Raw genomic sequence first — 19,093 nt, 5'->3', positions numbered from 1 at the left:
GAGACGTTGGGGGCTTAAAACACCGATAGACCACATTTTCACTCCCACGTGGATGCAGGAAGATCTTGGGATTCAGTTAAGTTAGTCTGTGTGGAATTGTGGGAGTGTACTGCCACCTCTGTAATCCTGCACTAAGTCCACTGTGGTGTTATTAACTGGAGAGTCGTGTAATCAGCATGTTAGTGGGTGGAAGGTCAGCGACCAGGGGCTCGAAAACAGCTCAGGATTGACATGTTCAATAGATGAGGAGATGCAAACAAGCAGATGGCAGTTTCAGTTTAAAGGAGACGTGGTTATTTGGCTAAATAAAAACTGCGACTGGGCACTTTCTAACTTATATTTTAGGGTGTAAAAACATCTTAATATGCACAAATGTAGGGTTTTCTTAGTTCAGCTTGGTGATGAGACTCAGAGGAAAACACGAGCTTTAGGATGGAAGAATCCGGAGATGACAGGAAAACAGCAAGGATGGAAAAAGAGACACACTTTCATCTGTCTTGTACACACTTTCAAAACATCCTGCCTGTAAACGTCTGAATAATAAAGTCAATCTTTAGCTGCTGCATTATGTGTGGTATCTGGTAACAGAGCCAAAGTGACTCATTTAACATTATATTTCATACTGTACATGTGTGCTCACCTCTGATTGGGTCCGATGGGGGGATGTGCGGGTATCCCAGAGACGGACTTCCTTAAGCCCCGGTCTCTCTCCCCCTCCCCCCTCCCCCCGGGTTCTCCATCTCTGGGCACTGAGCTGGCCCGTTTGGACCCGTGGTGGCGCTCGGAGTGATCCTCACTCCGACTGCGCCGGATTCTGCCATGCGGCTCGCTGATGCTCTTGCTGCGACACAGCCGGTTGATCACGTTCTGGGACACGGCCTCGTCGAAGCGCTGCCGGTGCTTCTTGGGAATGAAGATTCTGGCAAACATAGTGGCATGTGAGGGAAATAAAAGGTTGTGATGTTAGTTTTTGTCCACAAGAGTCCAAAAAAAGAAAAAAGGGTAGGAAAGAGGATGGATCTACATCACAGATCCACCTCGATCCATTTTGAGTCCAGAATCAAAAACTTTGGATTCCAGTAGAATAACAACAGTAAGTCAAACCTCCAGCATGAGCAGAGATTACAAAGTGACGTTGCAGAATTAATCTTCACAATCGCAGTCCACACTAATTTAAATCAACAGGCTCCATCTTTCAAGACAAAGAGAAAGGCTTTTGATGGACAGGTGAGGGGTCTTTCCCTCTGGACGTGACTGCTGTCCCCAGAGGCGAGAAGAAAAAAAAGAGAAGTTGAAAGGGAAGCCAGAGAGAAAAGATTCTTTCTCTGAGGAGAGAGAGCGCGAGGAAATCTTGGCGTCACTCCCTGCTTGCTGGTGTCTCACTGCAGCGTGAGGTACCAGAGCCAGAATACAGCAAGAGGAAAAGGTGTGGGAGTGAGTGAGCGAGCATGGGATTCCTCCTCCGCTATCTCTCTCTCCCTCTCTCCATCTACAGTATGTCATTCTCCCTCTCTCGCTCTCCTACACTTCCGTCCACGCTTCACCTCGGTGTCACTCCGTCAGTGCAAGCGCAGAGCAGGACGCTTTCATCATCTAATCAATCTCAGACCTTACCATTTTGAAAAAGACACTCAACGCACTTTTTTGATGTTGTTGGCTTTATGAGGTAAAAGACCTAATCAAAGCGGCACTCAGTAGGTGGATAGAATTTAATTAAATCGATCATTCCCATTTAAAATTAAGAGTCCAGTATTTTTACAGCAGCTTCATATCTTAATAAAAAAGCTCAGCTGACAAAATTTCCATTACATACTAACAACAACAACAACAACAAGGGGAACAAACGGCTCAAACACCAGACTAGAAGCTTCATTGTCTTATATTTTCTTACAGAGGTAGTCCAGAGATTTTGTATTGCACGTCCATACCTCACAAGAAACACATTTCAAAACAAATGGTCCAAATTGGTACAGCAGAGCGCGAGACATGCTGACTTTTAGTCCGTAGTATGGGTCAAGCTCCAAAAATGCTGGAACCTACAACTCCCATAATGCAACTTCATATCTTCCAGATCTTTCATTACACCCTCCCTGCTTTTTGTGCCGAGAGTTAGATAAGAAGATTAAAACCAGTGGTATCAATCTTTACTTGCCGTGAGTGAGATAAGAAGATGTATCAATCGTTACACTTTACTTGAAGGTATCTACACTACCGGTCAAAAGTTTGGGGTTACTTAGACATTTCCATTCCACTCCATTACAGACAGAATACCAGCTGAGATCAGTTGCATTGTTTTTCTAACCAGGGCAGCAGTTTTTACATTATGTCCTTACATAATTGCAAAAGGGTTCTCCAATGTTTTCTCAGCCTTAGCCTTTTAAAATGATACCAGATTAGTAAACAGAATGTGCCTTTGGAACATTGGATGAATGGTTGCTGATAATGGGCAATGTAGATATTGCATTAAAGATCAGCCACTTCTTTCTACAATAGTCGAAAACCCTTTTGCGATTATGTAAGCACATAATGTAATCTGAAAACTAGAGATGGTCCGATACCATTTTTTCTTTCCCGATACCGATTCCGATACCTGAACTTGCGTATCTGCCGATACTGAGTACTGATCCGACACCAGTGTGTCATATATTTTATTATGTTTTAACAGCTGTATACTACTATCCCTGTATAGATGTGATATGATTTCTATCTTTGTTGTCGGTCTGGCTCAGGTTAAACTCTTTGTTAAACATGAACAAACACAAACAATGAATGCCACAGAACTTTCTTTTATTATCCAGTTTGACAGTCAGTTATAACGGAAAAAGAACATAAATAAACTACTTAACGTAGATTTTCTTTAGAGCTTTATTACGTGGTATTGGATCGGTGCATAAACTCCAGTACTTCCCGATACCGATACCAGCATTTTAGGCAGTATCGGAGGCAATACCGATACTGGTATCAGTATCGGAACATCTCTACTGAAAACTGCTGCCCTGATTAAAAAAAACAATGCAACTGAGCTCAGCTGGTATTCTGTCTGTAATGGAGTGGAATGTAAATTTCTAAGTGACCCCAAACTTTTGACCGGTAGTGTACATAAGAGTGACATGACACTGTCATGAACATGTCATAAACATTATAAACAAGTCATAAACGTTTATGACATAACGCTTCTGTCATTAAGTGTCATTCGGTTTTTGTCATGACAAGTTAGGGTTAGAGTTCATGTGTCATGAAAGTGTCATGACAGTGTCATGTGTTCATGACAGTGTCATGTCACTCTTATGTAGATACCTTCAAGTAAAGTGTTACCCAATCTTCTTATCTAACTCTCTGCAAGAAAGCGGATAAGAGTATTTCCCAAAATGTCAAACTACTGTATCTGTCAGTAGTCATGTTTCCATCAACGTAGTTTTATGCACATTTTGAAGTACTGCATTAGAAAATGCTGATGGAAACGGCCAAATTTGAAAAAAAAAAGTCCTCAAATTTGAAAAAAAAAATGTTTACGCTCGCTTGAGGTGTTTTTTTGCCTTTTTCAAAAAAGAGTTAATGCGCAAAATGGGAGATGGAAACAGCTTTACCGAATAAGTTGTGACGTAGTGAACATGTAACTCACATGATTATAGTCCCGGTATTTATCAGATGAGGGAAGGACTTCTTCAAGACACTATGTTACAGATACATTCTGCTCAAAAAGTATTGATGTTCGATACCAAGCCCAGTAAACAGACTGAAACATGCATTTTGTGGCACCATAAACTAGCAAAATGTCAAAGAGGGTGGATAAATGTGGACTGTACATGCTGTTTCATACCGAGGGCTGGCTGTTTACCAAACAACAGAGCAGACTATGAGAACAAAACAAAATGAGTCGTCCCCCGCACACAGGGACTCAGCTGACAACAGAAAACAGTTCATTCATGTGATCACAACTGCTGCAAAGAGACAAGGCAACCACCCACACATGCATGCACACACAATATTTATAACTATACCTGTGAGGACATTCACACTCCACCACTCTAACAGTAATCTTAATTTCTTCTAAGGCATGTGTAACCTTAAAACAATAAAGTCACCGCTTTTTTTATGGTGTGCACAAATAGTGATGTAACTGCATTTCTGGGTAATTAGTTTCATCAGTAGCCTAATAGACAATATTGCAATGTAGACGAAGATATGATTCCTGAGTAAAAGGTTACAGTCATTCTGGGAAAATAAATCCTGAGCTGAGTAAATCACAGCATCTGTGATTCATTCACTATCACAGACTGATGATAGACGGTGTATGAGAGGACAAGCTGCTATTCTCCTTTAACCTGAACTTCTTTATCATTCATTTTAATGTATTTTTTTTTAATACATTTTTTACATTTGCTTATTTGCCCCGAGTTAGATGAGAGTCTGTACTGTAAATATGCAGCTACCACCAGCAGCCGGTTAGCTTAGCATAAAGACTGGAAACGGGCAGAAACAGCTAGCATGATAGTAGGCGGATTTTGTTATCATCGGACAGAGTTGTTCCTGGGTCTTTATATGCTAAGTTAAGATAAGATAAGCTAAGCTAAGCTAAGCTAAGCTAACTGTATGAGGGTGGTATTAATCTCTTTCATCGAACTCTTGGCAAGAAATGAAATACGTGCATTTCCCAAAATGTCAACTATTGCTTTCAGCCCACTCAACTAGCCCCTTCAGGAAGTGAAAACTGGCTAAAAATCACCTAATTTTGTAGGATTTATTAAAACAATGACGTGTTCTCCTAAAAAGGGAAATAACAAGAACATGTACAGTAGCCTACACATAAACACACAGGATGTGCGATATATCAACACCATGTATTTTTCAAACCAAGACCTAAATTAAACAGTGAAACCAGTAAATGAAGGTTTATAAATTATTAAATTACTCAAATGTCATCATTCTTTTCACCGGTAATGTGAATTAAAGAGAACCCAAAATCCCAGCTGATACATTAGTCAGAAGTTAATTATTTGATTCCATGTTTGTTGAATCACGGCTGGGTTAAGTTCCAGCTGAGATCGGAGCCCCAAGCAGATTTGCACAAACTGTTTTGAGTCCCACCTACACTCGTCTGCTGTGTTCTGACTAAGTTCATTTGCTGTTGAATAGATGAATCAGCCATAAACAGACAGGATGTAGCTCGGTCTGTGAAAAGAAACAAGACCAGTGGAGTAATTAGCAACAAACACGCTGATAGAGACAACAGCTTCCACTGTACATGTCTTGGAGAAGCTAATTAAGCCGCATAGAAACAACTTTGACAGCTAAATAAAGCAATTAGGACACGCGTAAAGTACAGAGAGAAGGAGAGAAATGGGGAGAGAAAAACTTCACAGCATCTCATTATCCAGAATTGTATCAAAAGGTATTCAGGTAATACTGTCTAAAGCACCTCCAGCCCTGTGCTGTTCTTGCCGCGTGGCGTATAATGAAGTCTCAATCCCACGTGGAACCTAAATGTCACAGCTTCTGTTAACAACACTGGTCACCTGTATGAAGAGCTTTTTTATTTATTTTTTTAAAGAAGCTGTACACCAGATTTTCACCCTTTAGTAGCTGTATCTTTGTTGGCCTATAGAGATAGAAAGGATGTACTTAGAGCCTGAACTATTGTGTCTTTGTGAAGCCAATACTGCTCACTATGTTTTGACTTTGAATGATAGTTTCCTTTTTTTTATCTACCAACTAACTGATCTCTTTATGAGATGTACGTAGATGCTGCCTAAAGGTCTGATATATTCATAGATCCCATAGATGATGGACTATGCAAACTGAAGACAACTCCTTCTGCTTGTCACTGCAGCTGAGCTCAAGCAAGTTCCCTTTTATTAGATGCTGAAGGTAATCAGACAGAGGAGATACTGTACCTTGCAAAATGCTAAATTACAGATCTGTTGAGGAAAAATGTGCAATATTCCATACCTCAAAAGCATAGAGAATGTAGACAGAATATAGATATTTCTGCCTGTGGGCCCCCCAGTGGTAGTATTACTAAATCCACTGCGGTAGACAACAATGTGCCGCTCCCCTCTTTGCAGGAGCTTTCAACACAAGACAAAAGATCAGCAATGCAGCAACCTATTATTTCTGACACGTTTCCCCTCGCTGCTTGAATTATGTATTTTTTCTTACTTTACATGACTCATAGCAGGCCCAGTGTAGTGCAATATGATTAAAGGAGCCAATTAAATACTTATGAAAGGGGCACTTCACCAATTGTACACATTAAGATCTGTTGAATTGTCATGGGGAGTGCTACTCTTCAAGTGAAATCTTTATATAATCTGCCTCTCATAAGCCCCATAAGTGTATGGAAATGCCCCTTTGAAGAGTAACTTAACACCAGGCTAAAAGACAGTGTTTCTCTGCCCACTCTGGTTTAAAGTTTAAAGGGGACATAACATGAACTCACTTTTTCAGTGCTTGTGCACATTTGTTTGGGTATCTGGAGTGCCTACCAACCCACAAACTGTAAATTAAGACAACCTGGTCAGTTTTTTGGTGGACTGCCTAGTTCAGAAAACATGGGATTCAACAAGCCATTCAGATTTGGCTTCCCTTCCTCATGTCACATTTGAGTATCTCCACCCAGGGTTTGAGAACTATCTTTGCAAAGGTGCTAGGGCTGAACTATTAATTGCATTTGCAATAATATCGCGATATGTTAAAACACAATTTCCTAATCGCAAAGGCTGCGATTTGGTCACGTGACGCTACGCCGTACCTTGACCTGTTGTACAATGGCCTCAGGCTCGACAGAAACTTTAGACCCAAATAGGAACAGGCTACACAGAGCGTCTGTTTGGCACCAGAGGGAATATAGTTACTTGCACTCGCTCGTCATCTAAACCAGCAAAAGTGGATATGCTGGTTTTCCAAGCAAAAAAACCTGTGAGCTACTGAGAACCATACAGTAATAATAATAATAATAATAATAATAATAATAATTAAAAACACACACACACACACATATATATATATATATATATATATATATACACACACACACACACACACACACACACACACATACACACACTTTATTTTTACTTATTTAACTGTCTAGTAAAGTTCAAAGACAGTGTTTAAAAAGTGCAATCCACATGTCTATATATGTTTATTACAGTAAATAATAATCGAAATACTACTAAGTGTGGTAAAGCCACATATTTGTTTTTATATTTTTGCAATCTGCCCTTTAGTTTGTGTGATTTGTTTCTGACTTTCATATGAATGTTTACACCAGGCTTGGTCAGTGCTCAGTATACTACTGTAACTGAAGTAGTTAAATAAAAAATGTCATTCATATAAATTCATGCATCACCTAATTTCATCATCACATACAGGCCTGGCCTCCAGGAAAGAACAATTTGTTTAATCTATCTAATCTTGTGTTGTTCATACTATACAATTATTTATTGCTTGTCTTTGTTGAATAATACAGAAGACAAAGAGCTTAAAAAATAATCGCATATTAAATCGCAATTGCATTATTAGTGAAAAAATCGCAATTAGATTATTTTCCAAAATCGTTCAGCCCTAAAATGTGCACCATATTTAACTACTACGACTAATCTGAAAGATGCTAAAATTACAGAATCTGCACAAAGTGGCTAATCGCCAAAAAGATATTAAATTGTCTATTGTATCTATTTTTCTATATGTTTCTATTGTGATGTTGAAAAAAGCTTGGTTTTCAGCTATCCCTTTAAAACAAACCGTTTATTTAAATTTAATGCTACCACTCGTTTTAGAATAGCTGCCACTTTTTTTTTAGAAATGGTGGGCATTATGTTTTCGGAACAAATCTGTTCAGTTGAAGATATAGGCCACATATTCTTAGCCTGCTGTCACTGTCTCTGCAGATTCTGATTTGAGGGTTTGAGGCGTTGCATCTGACTGCAGCCTGAGACAGTGTTGCCTGAGCACAGACTACTGGCCACAATCAGCAGACTCCTGAGATATAAATAAATGTTCTGTCGTGATGTAGGTGTAGCAACCCACATGGCTCCTTTTTGTTTTCTATCTTCCCTTCTCTGCTATTTGTCATTTATTCATATCACAGCACTATTATTGTCTCTGTCTCTCACACTGATACAGAACCTGTCTGTGAATATATGTGTGTGTGTGTGTGTGTGTGTGTGTGTGTGTGTGTGTGTGTGTGTGTGTGTGTGTGTGTGGCTGCTTCTATCAGCATTATGCTTTCATAAATGCAGATATTCATCCACCTCAAAATGCACAACCGTCAGTTGAAACAGCCACCTCATCGCAAAAAGTTTTTCCGCGTCAACTCTTGGAAACTAAATGAGTGCTCTGATTTGACCTCATTTATAGAGAATAGAGATCTATAATTATCTGAAGGAGGGTTGTGGAGGAGGAAGCAAGCAGGGAGGAAGGGACTGATTTCTCAAAAGGGAAGAATGACAAGCAGAAAACCACAAAGAGGAGACCTCATTTCATTTCAACTGTCCAGATGTGGCTTAAATGCTTGTGTAATGCTAAAGTGTGAGACTGAGACCATGTCTAAACACACATAGAGATGTAACTGTGTGTGTGTGTGTGTGTGTGTGTGTGTGTGTGTGTGTGTGTGTGTGTGTGTGTGTTGGAAGGAATCTGTATAACATGATCTATTTGTTATGCTTCTCTTGAACACTGCCAAAAAAAAGCCCAGTGGTGGGTCCCATTTAAGGATGAAGCCAGTGGAATTAAAAGATAATGATATGATTTCAAATCCGTTAGGAGCATCGCTGGATGCCTGGTCTGTGTCCAGGAACTTATCAAAAGTAGATGATTAAAAATTGTGCTAGTAAAAAAAGGTCAGCCATATCTGATCCACTGAATAAACATGACCACACTGGATAAATGGGCTTAACAATATGTGTGATCAAAGTATGAATTCAAAAAGAATGAAACAGAAAAACTTTATCTGAAACTGAGACTGATGGTGGCGCTAGATGAAAAGTCAGAGGACCATGAAAAGTTAAAGTAATTAATCCTGAGGGTGACATGAACGTGTGTATACGTGGCAATCTATCTTTCTTAGCTTTCAAGATATCTGACTGAAATGGATTGAGTCTCTGTCTGTCCTTTGATTTTCTCTACAACCGTTCATCCGACCGACTTTACACTTGGCGGTTGTATCGCTGAGGACCAAAGTAGATGCGGTGTCAAGCGCGGGCTCTTTAGATCTACGAGAGGTAGTGCGTTATGTACACACTGTGTTGTGTATTGAGAGGGGACCCCTATTAACGAAGAGTCACTCGCTACAGTACATTGAAGAACAGATAAAGAAAGAAAGACCGGCGATGTTACATTGTTGCAAAGTCAAACGTTTCAAGCGTCAGAGATGTAACTTTTGGAATGAACGCTTTTGTTCCCGGAAATAGCCTGGTCCCAAGCTAGTTGTTTATAGATAATAGGATTGATGACTAGCATTGCTAGGGGACACTATGTCATGGCAGGTGTAATGATCAGGACCCAAGTAAGCGCAGTGCTGAGTGTGAACTTGTTTGGATGAGCGGTTCTTGAGAAAGCTGCAAGCAGTATTACCGGAGGCCTAGCAATCGACCCGTTCCAAACAGGTACGTTTGGAACAGGCACTGCACTAGTTTCCCTAAAAGCCAAATATGTCAACCTCTTAGTGGCACTAGATGCAAAGTCAAAGGCACAACCAATGTCAGTAGGATTCATCCTCTGGGACCATAATTACCCAAACAAAAATGAATGGCAGTGACCGGGTTGGGTCAGTGGGTAAAGCAGGCGCACATGTACTGAGAGGTTTATGCCTCGACGCAGAGGTCCAAGGTTCGACTCCGACCGTCAGATTTCCTGCATGTCTTCTCCCTTTCTCACCTAGCTATCCTGTCAAAAAGTAAAGGTGGAAAAGCCCAAAAAATAATCTTAAGAGAGACAAAATTGAATGGCAATTCATTCAGTGGTAGATTTTAGGGCTGCACAATATGTCTTTCTCATTATAGCGATATCAACTTGCACAATAAACCCATCACGAAAGACTGCGGCATATCACAATAGACAGAGACTATCAGTAGAAAACTACACTTTAAAATGTAAGTCATTCTTTTTTTTAGTGGTGCATTTTAGGTTCAATTCAATTTGTTCAGTAAAATAATGTTGGAAATTATTTTCCTTCGGTTTTTGAATTCAACAAGCCATTTGCTGTATTTTAGCAGAATACTGAAAGCAGTAGAAAGGCAGAACTGAGTACATTTGTTATTCGTTATTGTAACATTCAACAGTGTAATAGCATATCGCATATTTTCCTCATATCGTGCAGCTGTAGTAGATTTATAGTCTGGACCACAGTGGGGGACCGTCTGACCGACAGACAGACCTGTATTGCCGTCCCTAGAGCCACGAGCCTGGCTGAAAAGCAAACTGTCATGGATGATGCATTGTGGTTTTTGTTCTTCCTTCAGTCTGAACAAGCTGGTCACAAAAAAAACAGCTCCTAATGTCACCAACAACCATAAAAGACAGCTTATTCCACTCCAACTTATGAATGCACTGGCTCTAGCACCGTTTGTGCTCATCATCGCCCACTTTAATGCCAGCCGTTTGTGAGCTACTAATGTTTCTCATCTTGTGCAGTTGTAGCAGCTCAGCAGTAGTTGCAAACAAGCTCCACCGACTCCTGCAGTTAAGATTAAACACCATCATTACCAGCACTATTGAAGAAGAAAGCTTTGTGCACAGCGTGCACTGTCGGATCAAGTGGAGCTGATAAACACAGATGTGGGGATCATTTAGACCCACCATGATCATACTGTAATCACTCTTATTTCTTTTATATGGAACGACTATCACTGACTGTAGTAATAAAGATAGTTAGTTGATTTCTACATAGCTCAAAAGGTAGACCTGCACCAGTTACTGGCAGACATCATGTTGGACACAAAAGCCAAAACGTGCCAGACACAAACACACACTTATACAGGCAAACAGAAATTTCAGCTCCAAAGCAGGCACAAACATACACAGATACACACACTCAAACTTGGCGAGAGATTACATCCTAAAAGCAGAGCATCACTCAACCTAATGACTCCAATACCTTAAGAGAGGCAGGCACAATGAAATGCCTTTGTATTGCTAACTGTGTTACAACTAGAGCAGTGTCCATCCTAGTGTGGTCTCATCACATTAAACTATGTGAACAACACTGTTGACAGTTCCCTCAAATTCATAAATTATAGCTTTAAAGCCTTAAGTTACCTTGAAGAAAGTTTAGAAAACAACTACTGTAGGGAATAGAGGATTTCGGAGCTAAAAACATCAAATATCAAACATCCACAGCAGCCATCGTCTCGTTCTGTTTCGGATTGCGTTAAATATTCACTCATCCCCCACATACATAATTACACTGATGGCAAAATCGGTGCAGGTGCAGACCCAAAGGAGCTGTTAATATGCACAAATTCTTTCAAAAAAAATAAACAACCAAACAAAACCACAGAAAAGCATTCATTCAATTAAAACAGAATGAAAAGGTATACTCACCCCAGACAATTCATGTTCGTTTTAGCAGTAACCCATAGCTCAGAAATAAACTAATCACTAAGTTGACAGCATCTAATAGTAAGCAGAATGGCAGACACACCTAGTGCTTCAGCGCTGCCTGAGGGGCATAACAGATATGGTGGGACCTTGGTGCATGCAGGAGGCTGTCTTTACAAAGTGTCAGGGGAAAACGGTCACCACAGAGAGTGAGCAGGAAACAGCCCGAGCACTGAGCGGAATAACGAGAAGAAATCCCATCAGAGAAAAAAAACAGAAAAAAACCCTCAGAGAGAGGGAGCGAGAGGGAGGTAAGAGAGTTGTGAGATGGGTGGGGGATGGAAAAACCGAGAGAGAGAGAGAGAGAAAGCATCAATTTTATTACTGGGGCTCGTGCAAATAGGAGCGTCCTTTATTATACAAATACCAATGAGGAGTTCTCAGTGTTTGAATTATTCATAATGACCAATTTAAAGCAGAAAAATCCCGTCGTCATTTCAGGATAACGAAAACTACCTCAACACTGACCGCACACTGCTGGAAAGTCTTCTTACAGTATATTAATACCAGTAAAAATGGTTCAAAGTGGCGTAGTAGTGGAGGGGAGCCAGTGTAGTAAAAGAATAAAAGGCTTGATTGGCTCTACTTGTGGAAGAAGTGCAATCTGTGGACAAACTGTCTGGGGGTTTAGAGAAAAGGCAGGAATGCTGGTCATTTTGGCGCACAGACAACCACTTACAGTAACTGGCTACCTGAGTGGTTTTTCATGTTTAGTTATCTGGCATTATTACCTTAAAATAAAAAAATAAAAAAAACCTATTGGGTGTAGCTCCAGGTATTTTTTTTATATATTTTTTTGAAGGAGATACAGAGCAGCATGGCTACCGCTATTAAATTATGTTTTCACAACTAAATCTGTCTGTGGCACATCATCACAGACACCTCCATGCTGGGAATTCGGTTCACGCTGCCAATCCTCATTTACCGCTAAAAACTCTTAGCTCGGGCCTCTCCACGTCAGTTTAGTCTCTCAGTTTCACTAACACTTTAAGCGACTTGGAGGGGTCACTGTGGATTTACCCCGGGTGGCAGATGGGGCCCACCTAAAACCTAAAGCGAAGCTCTGAAATGGCTGGCGCCGAGACCCCCTCTAATCCATCCTGCAGAATGAGCAACAAGAAAAGCCTGTTTACGTACTCATTTTGATCCCCGCAGATTATTTTACTTTTCACTGGGACTTGAAAATGTCAAAATGGGGATGTGTGTGTGTGTGTGTGTGTGTGTGTGTGTTGGATACAATACCAAGAGTGGGAGTTATAATTGAACAACACTGGAAGCTTTGCAGAAGCACAAGCTGTCCTTGGTTATAATGGACAGTTTGGCAGCTAAGAATAACAGGAGACATGGGGAGAGACAGAGAGGGGGATAACATGCAAGAAGGGTCCTCCAACTCCAGAAATATTCAGACAAGGGATGTCTTGGCTACATTATATGTGTCTCAGACTGCCCAGAATAGTTTATTTTTATAGACAATGGTTGGCCACTTTGATAAATTTCCACATGGTTCCACAAAAGGTGGATTAGAGAGGCCGGGCCAGAAACAAGCATGCAGCTATCTTTTAAGTCTTTCCTCTACTTTGTACCAGCAGTTTAATATATACTGTTTGGCAATCCAATGAAATTGGGAACTGAAACGCCTGGCTCTTACCTGATGCTGGAGATGAGCTGCCGATGCTCATCAGTGGTGAGTATGTCGGGCAGGACCGAGGCCAGCCACTCGACTCTCTTCTCAGCTGCATACTGCTTCAGCACAGTGAAGAGTTTCTCTTTCACTTCGGGTTCGTCACCTAAAATCTGGTCAATCTGATGGAGAGAGGACAACGATGTTAGAGGCTGGGAGGAGTTTGAGGACAAGTCGGGGAAATGAAAAACAGGGTAGATGCTGTCACTTCATAGTTTTTACACAGTGCCACATTGTTACCTTAAAGGTCCCATGGCATGAAAATTTCACTTTATGAGGTTTTTCAACATTAATGTGAGTTCCCCTAGCCTGCCTATGGTCCCCCAGTGGTTAGAAATGGCGATAGATGTAAACCAAGCTCTGGGTATCCTGCTCTGCCTTTAAGAAAATGAAAGCTCAGATGGGCCGATCTGGAATCTTCCCCTTATGACGTCATAAGGGGAAAGAAGGTTACCTCTCCTTTCTCTGCTTTGCCCGCCCAGAGAATTTGGCCCACCCATGAGAAAGAGAGAGACATTATGGCTTGCAAACGCAGCATGGCAGTTAGTCAAAGCCACACCCCCACCCTCCACCTCTCCTCCTCAATAGCATTTAAAGCTACAGACACAGAAATGGCACATCCTAAGTAAAGCTCATTGTGGGACTGGCTCTAGTGGCTGTAATTCTGCACCAAGGCTGAATTTCGGGAAAGAGACTTCAGGTACAGTATTAGAGGACCACTAAGGCCTATATAAAAGCATCCAAAAAGCAGCATGTCATAGGACCTTTAACACTTTGTTTGCAGTTCAAAAAAGAATATAGCCTTACTCAGAGTTCTATTACTTGAGTTTGTCGTGGTCTTAGTCGGTTTTATATTTGTATAAATTCCCATCCATGCAGAAAGTTTCAACTTTGTGGGCCACTGTTTTTTTTTCTTGCACTATAAACTTTTTAAAGGCTCACACCTGTGCATTGTATGCATGTCTGCACATGCACTTGTTAAATGTTGAAGAATTTAGCAGAGCTACTGTATTTTAAGGAAACTCCAAATATTGCTATAACATTTGCCCCACCCCCCAACCCCACAACCCATGCTGTGTTCACACCAAACACAAAGTGAACTTTCACGCAAGTTTGACCGCAAGATCATTTGTGTTTGTGTTGCTCGCACGAGACGCAACAGAGAGGATGAGGGGCTCCATGGAGATACCAATAACGTATGCCATCTCTTTCCATCATCAACCATAGCCGAAATAACCATTATCGCTACTTTGTACCTGTTGTGGAAGTCCCCGATACGTCAGAAAACCTAAAAGGCCTTCGTGTCTGGGTTCCTAACATCATCCGGAGGCGTAGAGCTCAGGGTGCCCACAGACAGCTACACTACATTTTTCCTCCATGTTTGATTGAACACATTCAGGGCGTCAGGAGAATCACTGATAGGATTTCGTGGCACATTTCTCGCACCAATATGCAAATGACGTGTTTTCGCATCTTTGCATTGACTTTGTACAGAATCGCGCCACACGAAAAACACGATAGACAGATTCAAAGACAGTATAGCTACATTTTGATTGGTGCTCAGAAATGCCCCTTTTCTAACTGAGCCCCGCCCACTTCAAACCAGTAAGAGGAGCACAACAAAAACCTTGTGAAATAGCCAAACTGCTCTAACTTTGGTAGAAAGCGTGTTTATGTAGGACTCCATTGCTCACAGTCAGAAGGTGATTGAGAAAATGTGTATTCAGGGCCTTTAAACTGCCCAACTCAACTGGACCAGGTATAGGAATGAACCTGGACTCAGCTGTGATTGTGTATTATTGAAACATACCCTCCTGTTGAACTCCAGAGCTTTATGTTTACGGTCCAGTCTCGCCCCCTCTCCTCCCATCTGACTCTCCTCTACGCTGATGCTGCGTTTCTGTCTCGGGCCGAGACACAGCACCCCCAGACGGAGCGTCCTACCCTGTGAGGCCTTGATCAGCGCTGCGGCCGTCTCGTGCTGCCTGACGGGGATGCCATTGACCTCCATGACGTAATCCCCGGCCCTCAGACCTGCGCGGCCGGCTGGAGAGCAAGGCGAGCAGTCCTCCACCAGCAGGGGGCAGTCTCCCACGATGGTGAACCCAAAACGACCGTCCGGACCTGGTATGATGTCCATCTGTAATGAATATTATTTAATTTAAGAACATACCGGCAAAAGGCTCTGGATCAGTCTGGATGTGAAGTTACAGCACTATGACATGTGTCTGGATCGACGAAGGATTAGTTCCGGCACCGGTCCGGTCGCATAGAGGAACATTAACCGCAACCTCCGAGAACCTGGGACGTTTTGGGACCTATTGGCGGGGATTTGCTATGGACAAAGTATACACAGCGATACACGGGTAAGAACAAATTACGTTTAACCATGTATCCAGCTAATTGAAATAGCTCACGTTGTGTGAACAGTTAACTTCATTTAATGTGATGTATGTGGCGTTTTCTTGTGCAGGGTGCAAATGTTCCACATAAACAAGTTCCTTACCGAGACCATAAAGGCTCTTATACACTAGACGCAGCCCAGCAGGCGCGTACAAATGTGCTTTGTCGCGCTGCTGAAAAAAAAAGAGCCGTGCGCGACCTCTGCTCGTGCGCCATAAATCGGGCGCGCCGGCAGGATATTACGTCATTTTGACGTCACGATGGCGCGCGCCACCTTGGATGCATCTAGTATAATTCACCCTTAATGCAGAGCATACCTAACCCTAACCCAAGACGATTGTGACTGGTTTAAACTAATGCAAACAACCCAGAGCGTTTTTTTCTCCTATCCAGGAGTGTATGCTCCCGTTGCCATACCTTCCTCCGCAGCGCTGTGGAGATAGTCTGGCAATGCGATATGACATGAAACTCCCCAGGCATTAACCCACATATGCATTATTGTTGTGATGGATTCAAAAGCTGTGAGACCTGCTGTATGCGGGACACCACTCCGATACTGGGAGGGATGTTCTTCTGAGTCTGGGCGATGGCGACGACAGCTTGGGGACCCAGCGTCGACACATTGTGGCCCTCGATCTCCAGGACTTGGTCCCCAGCCTGCAACCCCGCCAGGTGGGCGCTGCTGCCCTCCTCTACAGACAGGATGTAGCTCGGTCCATTGCCACCCAGCTGGAAGCCAAACTCCTCTGGCCAGCCCTGGTTGGACGACGGCATGCTGAGGACTTGAGGGATGAGAGAATGGGATAAAATAGGTGAAGATTTGATTTTGATGGGGGAAAGGAACTACTCATAATCCAAGGACTTCACAGAGTGGGGTCCTGCACTGTGGAGCTTCACTGCAAACAGAAATCTGTGAGGTTAGGAGACATTATGGGGAAAAAAAATGGGAAAAAAACACACACAGAGACATTTAAAACACAAGCACTTACCCACTGTGGCCAAAATATTCAAGTCTATTGACATCGCAAAAACACCTTTGGATCAAATAATCCTTTGCATGTTTTAAAAGAGCTCCAATTCTAAGAATTCCTGCCCTGTCTCTTCTCCCTCCTGCTAACTCCCGTGTCTCAAGTTGTACTATCGAGTGTAGCTCTGTAACCCTCTACCCTGAACCATGACACACTCAGGGGGGCCGTGACCTGGTTCACAAACTCCAAAGCAGCCAATAAAATGGAAGTGTTGCAGAGATTGTGACCCTAATTAGCTCGAGTTCCTCCAGCTATTTTTTTTTTTTTTTTTAATCAGTGCACATTCAAGTCTATTCTGTTAAATGGTAATTATGCAACAGAGCACACCACTGGCTGCACTGATCATGTCTAAGCAGGTAAGAGATACAAATTGGCATCAAATAACATAACATAACATAATATATGAGGTAAATTGGCAAATACAGAGGCACTTTTGGCACTTCTAGGCCAAACTTTGGAATGAAATATTAAAATGAGAATGAACATAATGTGACAGACTCAAAAACATCTCCAATATGACAAATACTGAATTACAAAAATGGACATGTTGGCTTTTGCAGAATATAATCAACTATAAACCCTTTGGCTAACCCCTCTGGAAGCTAATGATGTGCTCCACAGCTTTTAAAGCCACAGCGCAGCAGGATTCACACAGTGGACCAAGCTGATAAAAAGACTTACAGAAATCTTTAGATGGATACCGAGAGCCCCGCCGGAAAGAGTATCTGCCTTTTTTGTTTTGCAAAAATCTCTTCATCTTGAATGTCAAATAGCAGGCGGCCTGCTAGCAGCCTGTTATCCAATCCAGCCTTCTCAAATGTGACGTTTAAAAAAGGAAATAGAACCAACCCAAAGTCAAACAGAAAGGTTGACGAACTTAAAACATTGTCCCATTCTTCCACCCTTAAACCACAGCAGTGTCCACATGAGCAAAGGGTGAGTGTGCATGAGAAGAGAGTGCAGTCTCTGTGTGAGTGTGTCAAGGAGTTAGTCCTGCGTCTCATCCCAGATTCATCCTAAGGCCAGCCTGCTTGCACAGTGTTAATCAGAAAACTGGGACGCATGCACCCGCGCACCTCAGTTCCATAATCATTCTCTCTCCAAAAAGGGTATTGTGAGGCCTCATTTTTCTATAAATACACCAATGTGTCTTTTTCCTCCTCCTCCTCCTCCTCCTCTCTTGGCTAGGTGGCTCTCGGAGGGACCGCTCCTGGCCCAGAATCGCTCTGCATCGCTGCAAGAAAGCCTGATGAGTACTAATTGGAGCGTCTGCATGCCTGCAATGCTGTGTGTCCATGTGTGTGAGCACACTGGAATGTTCAGTCCATTGAGAAGGAGCAAGGGGCAATTTGAGACTTTAGCCTGTAGGATTAGTAGGATTATGAGCTAAATCTTCAGTGTTCCTCCAGCCCCCCTGTCATTAATACTGCAGGAACACATGCTCCCCTACATTAATGAATACAGGAATTGTGCATACAGCATGAAATGTATTACCTGGTGGTACGTCCGAATGAGTGAGAGAACACGCACAGCGTGAAGATACAGTCTGTATCAAAGGCTGAAAGAGTGTAAACATTCACAATTTAAGACTGACAGCACACAGCAGGTGCAACAGAAGCATAGGGTTAAAGCCACTACGTGTATTAGGTGATTATACAGTAACATCATCCAAATTCTTCTGATGAAATTTGTTTGTAAAAAAAAAATAAAAAATAGAAGACCCTGGTGAAAATTGGTGGAGTCTATGCGTTGATTTTATTCTGTATCCCTGAGTTGGATTTGTGAGCTGGTAGCAGCTTTGCGTTGTTGTCTGACTGACAGCATCTTTTTTTAACCCAAATTTAAAAATAAAACAATTCTAATCCTTGTGATTTTAATGTTGTAAATTACCAAATATTGGGGGAGCCTGGATAGCTCACCTGGTTAAGCGTGCGCCCCATGTGCGGAGGCCCGGTCCTTGCCGCAGCGGCCGCACACCTGCGGCCCTTTGCTGCATGTCATTCCCCCTCTCTCTCCCCCTTTCCTGTCTTCAGCTGCCCTGTCTAATAAAGGCCTAAAGTGCCCAAAAAATATAGTTAAAAAAATAATAAGGAGTGAAAGAGTATAAGCTGTAGAGCCCTCACAATATCCCTGCGGTATTAAAATCATCATGTCATTGAAAAAGAAATGAGTTAAAATGAGATGTGTTTCTTTTGGCAAGGTGGTGGAACAATGTCACAATGCCCTACTCAAGAAGAAATGCTTTAACCTTACTGATATTTTACTTAGAGCTCAACTATCCTACCTCCACCTTTAAATATGAGTGATTATGTAGAGGGAAAATATATCAAAAACAGGTTATATCATGTTATTGTTAGGGCACCTCAGACATATGATGTTA

At 42.0% G+C, this 19,093-nt stretch overlaps 1 protein-coding gene across 1 annotated transcript in view; it reads right to left on the bottom strand.

The window, feature by feature from the left end:
* grid2ipb (glutamate receptor, ionotropic, delta 2 (Grid2) interacting protein, b) overlaps positions 1-19,093 on the bottom strand; it is a 48,525-nt gene that overhangs the window by 26,127 nt on the left and 3,305 nt on the right. Inside the window, exons 3-6 of the mRNA XM_078279542.1 lie at positions 16,214-16,467; positions 15,093-15,422; positions 13,250-13,404; positions 641-919 (exon numbers count right to left, since the gene is read on the bottom strand). Of these exons, the coding sequence (XP_078135668.1) occupies positions 641-919; positions 13,250-13,404; positions 15,093-15,422; positions 16,214-16,459 (1,010 nt within the window). The 5' untranslated portion in view covers positions 16,460-16,467. The remainder of the gene's footprint in view (positions 1-640; positions 920-13,249; positions 13,405-15,092; positions 15,423-16,213; positions 16,468-19,093) is intronic.

This window comes from Sander vitreus, chromosome 21 (assembly GCF_031162955.1).
Source record: "Sander vitreus isolate 19-12246 chromosome 21, sanVit1, whole genome shotgun sequence".
Classification (NCBI taxonomy): domain Eukaryota; kingdom Metazoa; phylum Chordata; class Actinopteri; order Perciformes; family Percidae; genus Sander; species Sander vitreus.
This window is presented reverse-complemented; position numbering and strand designations above follow the sequence as displayed.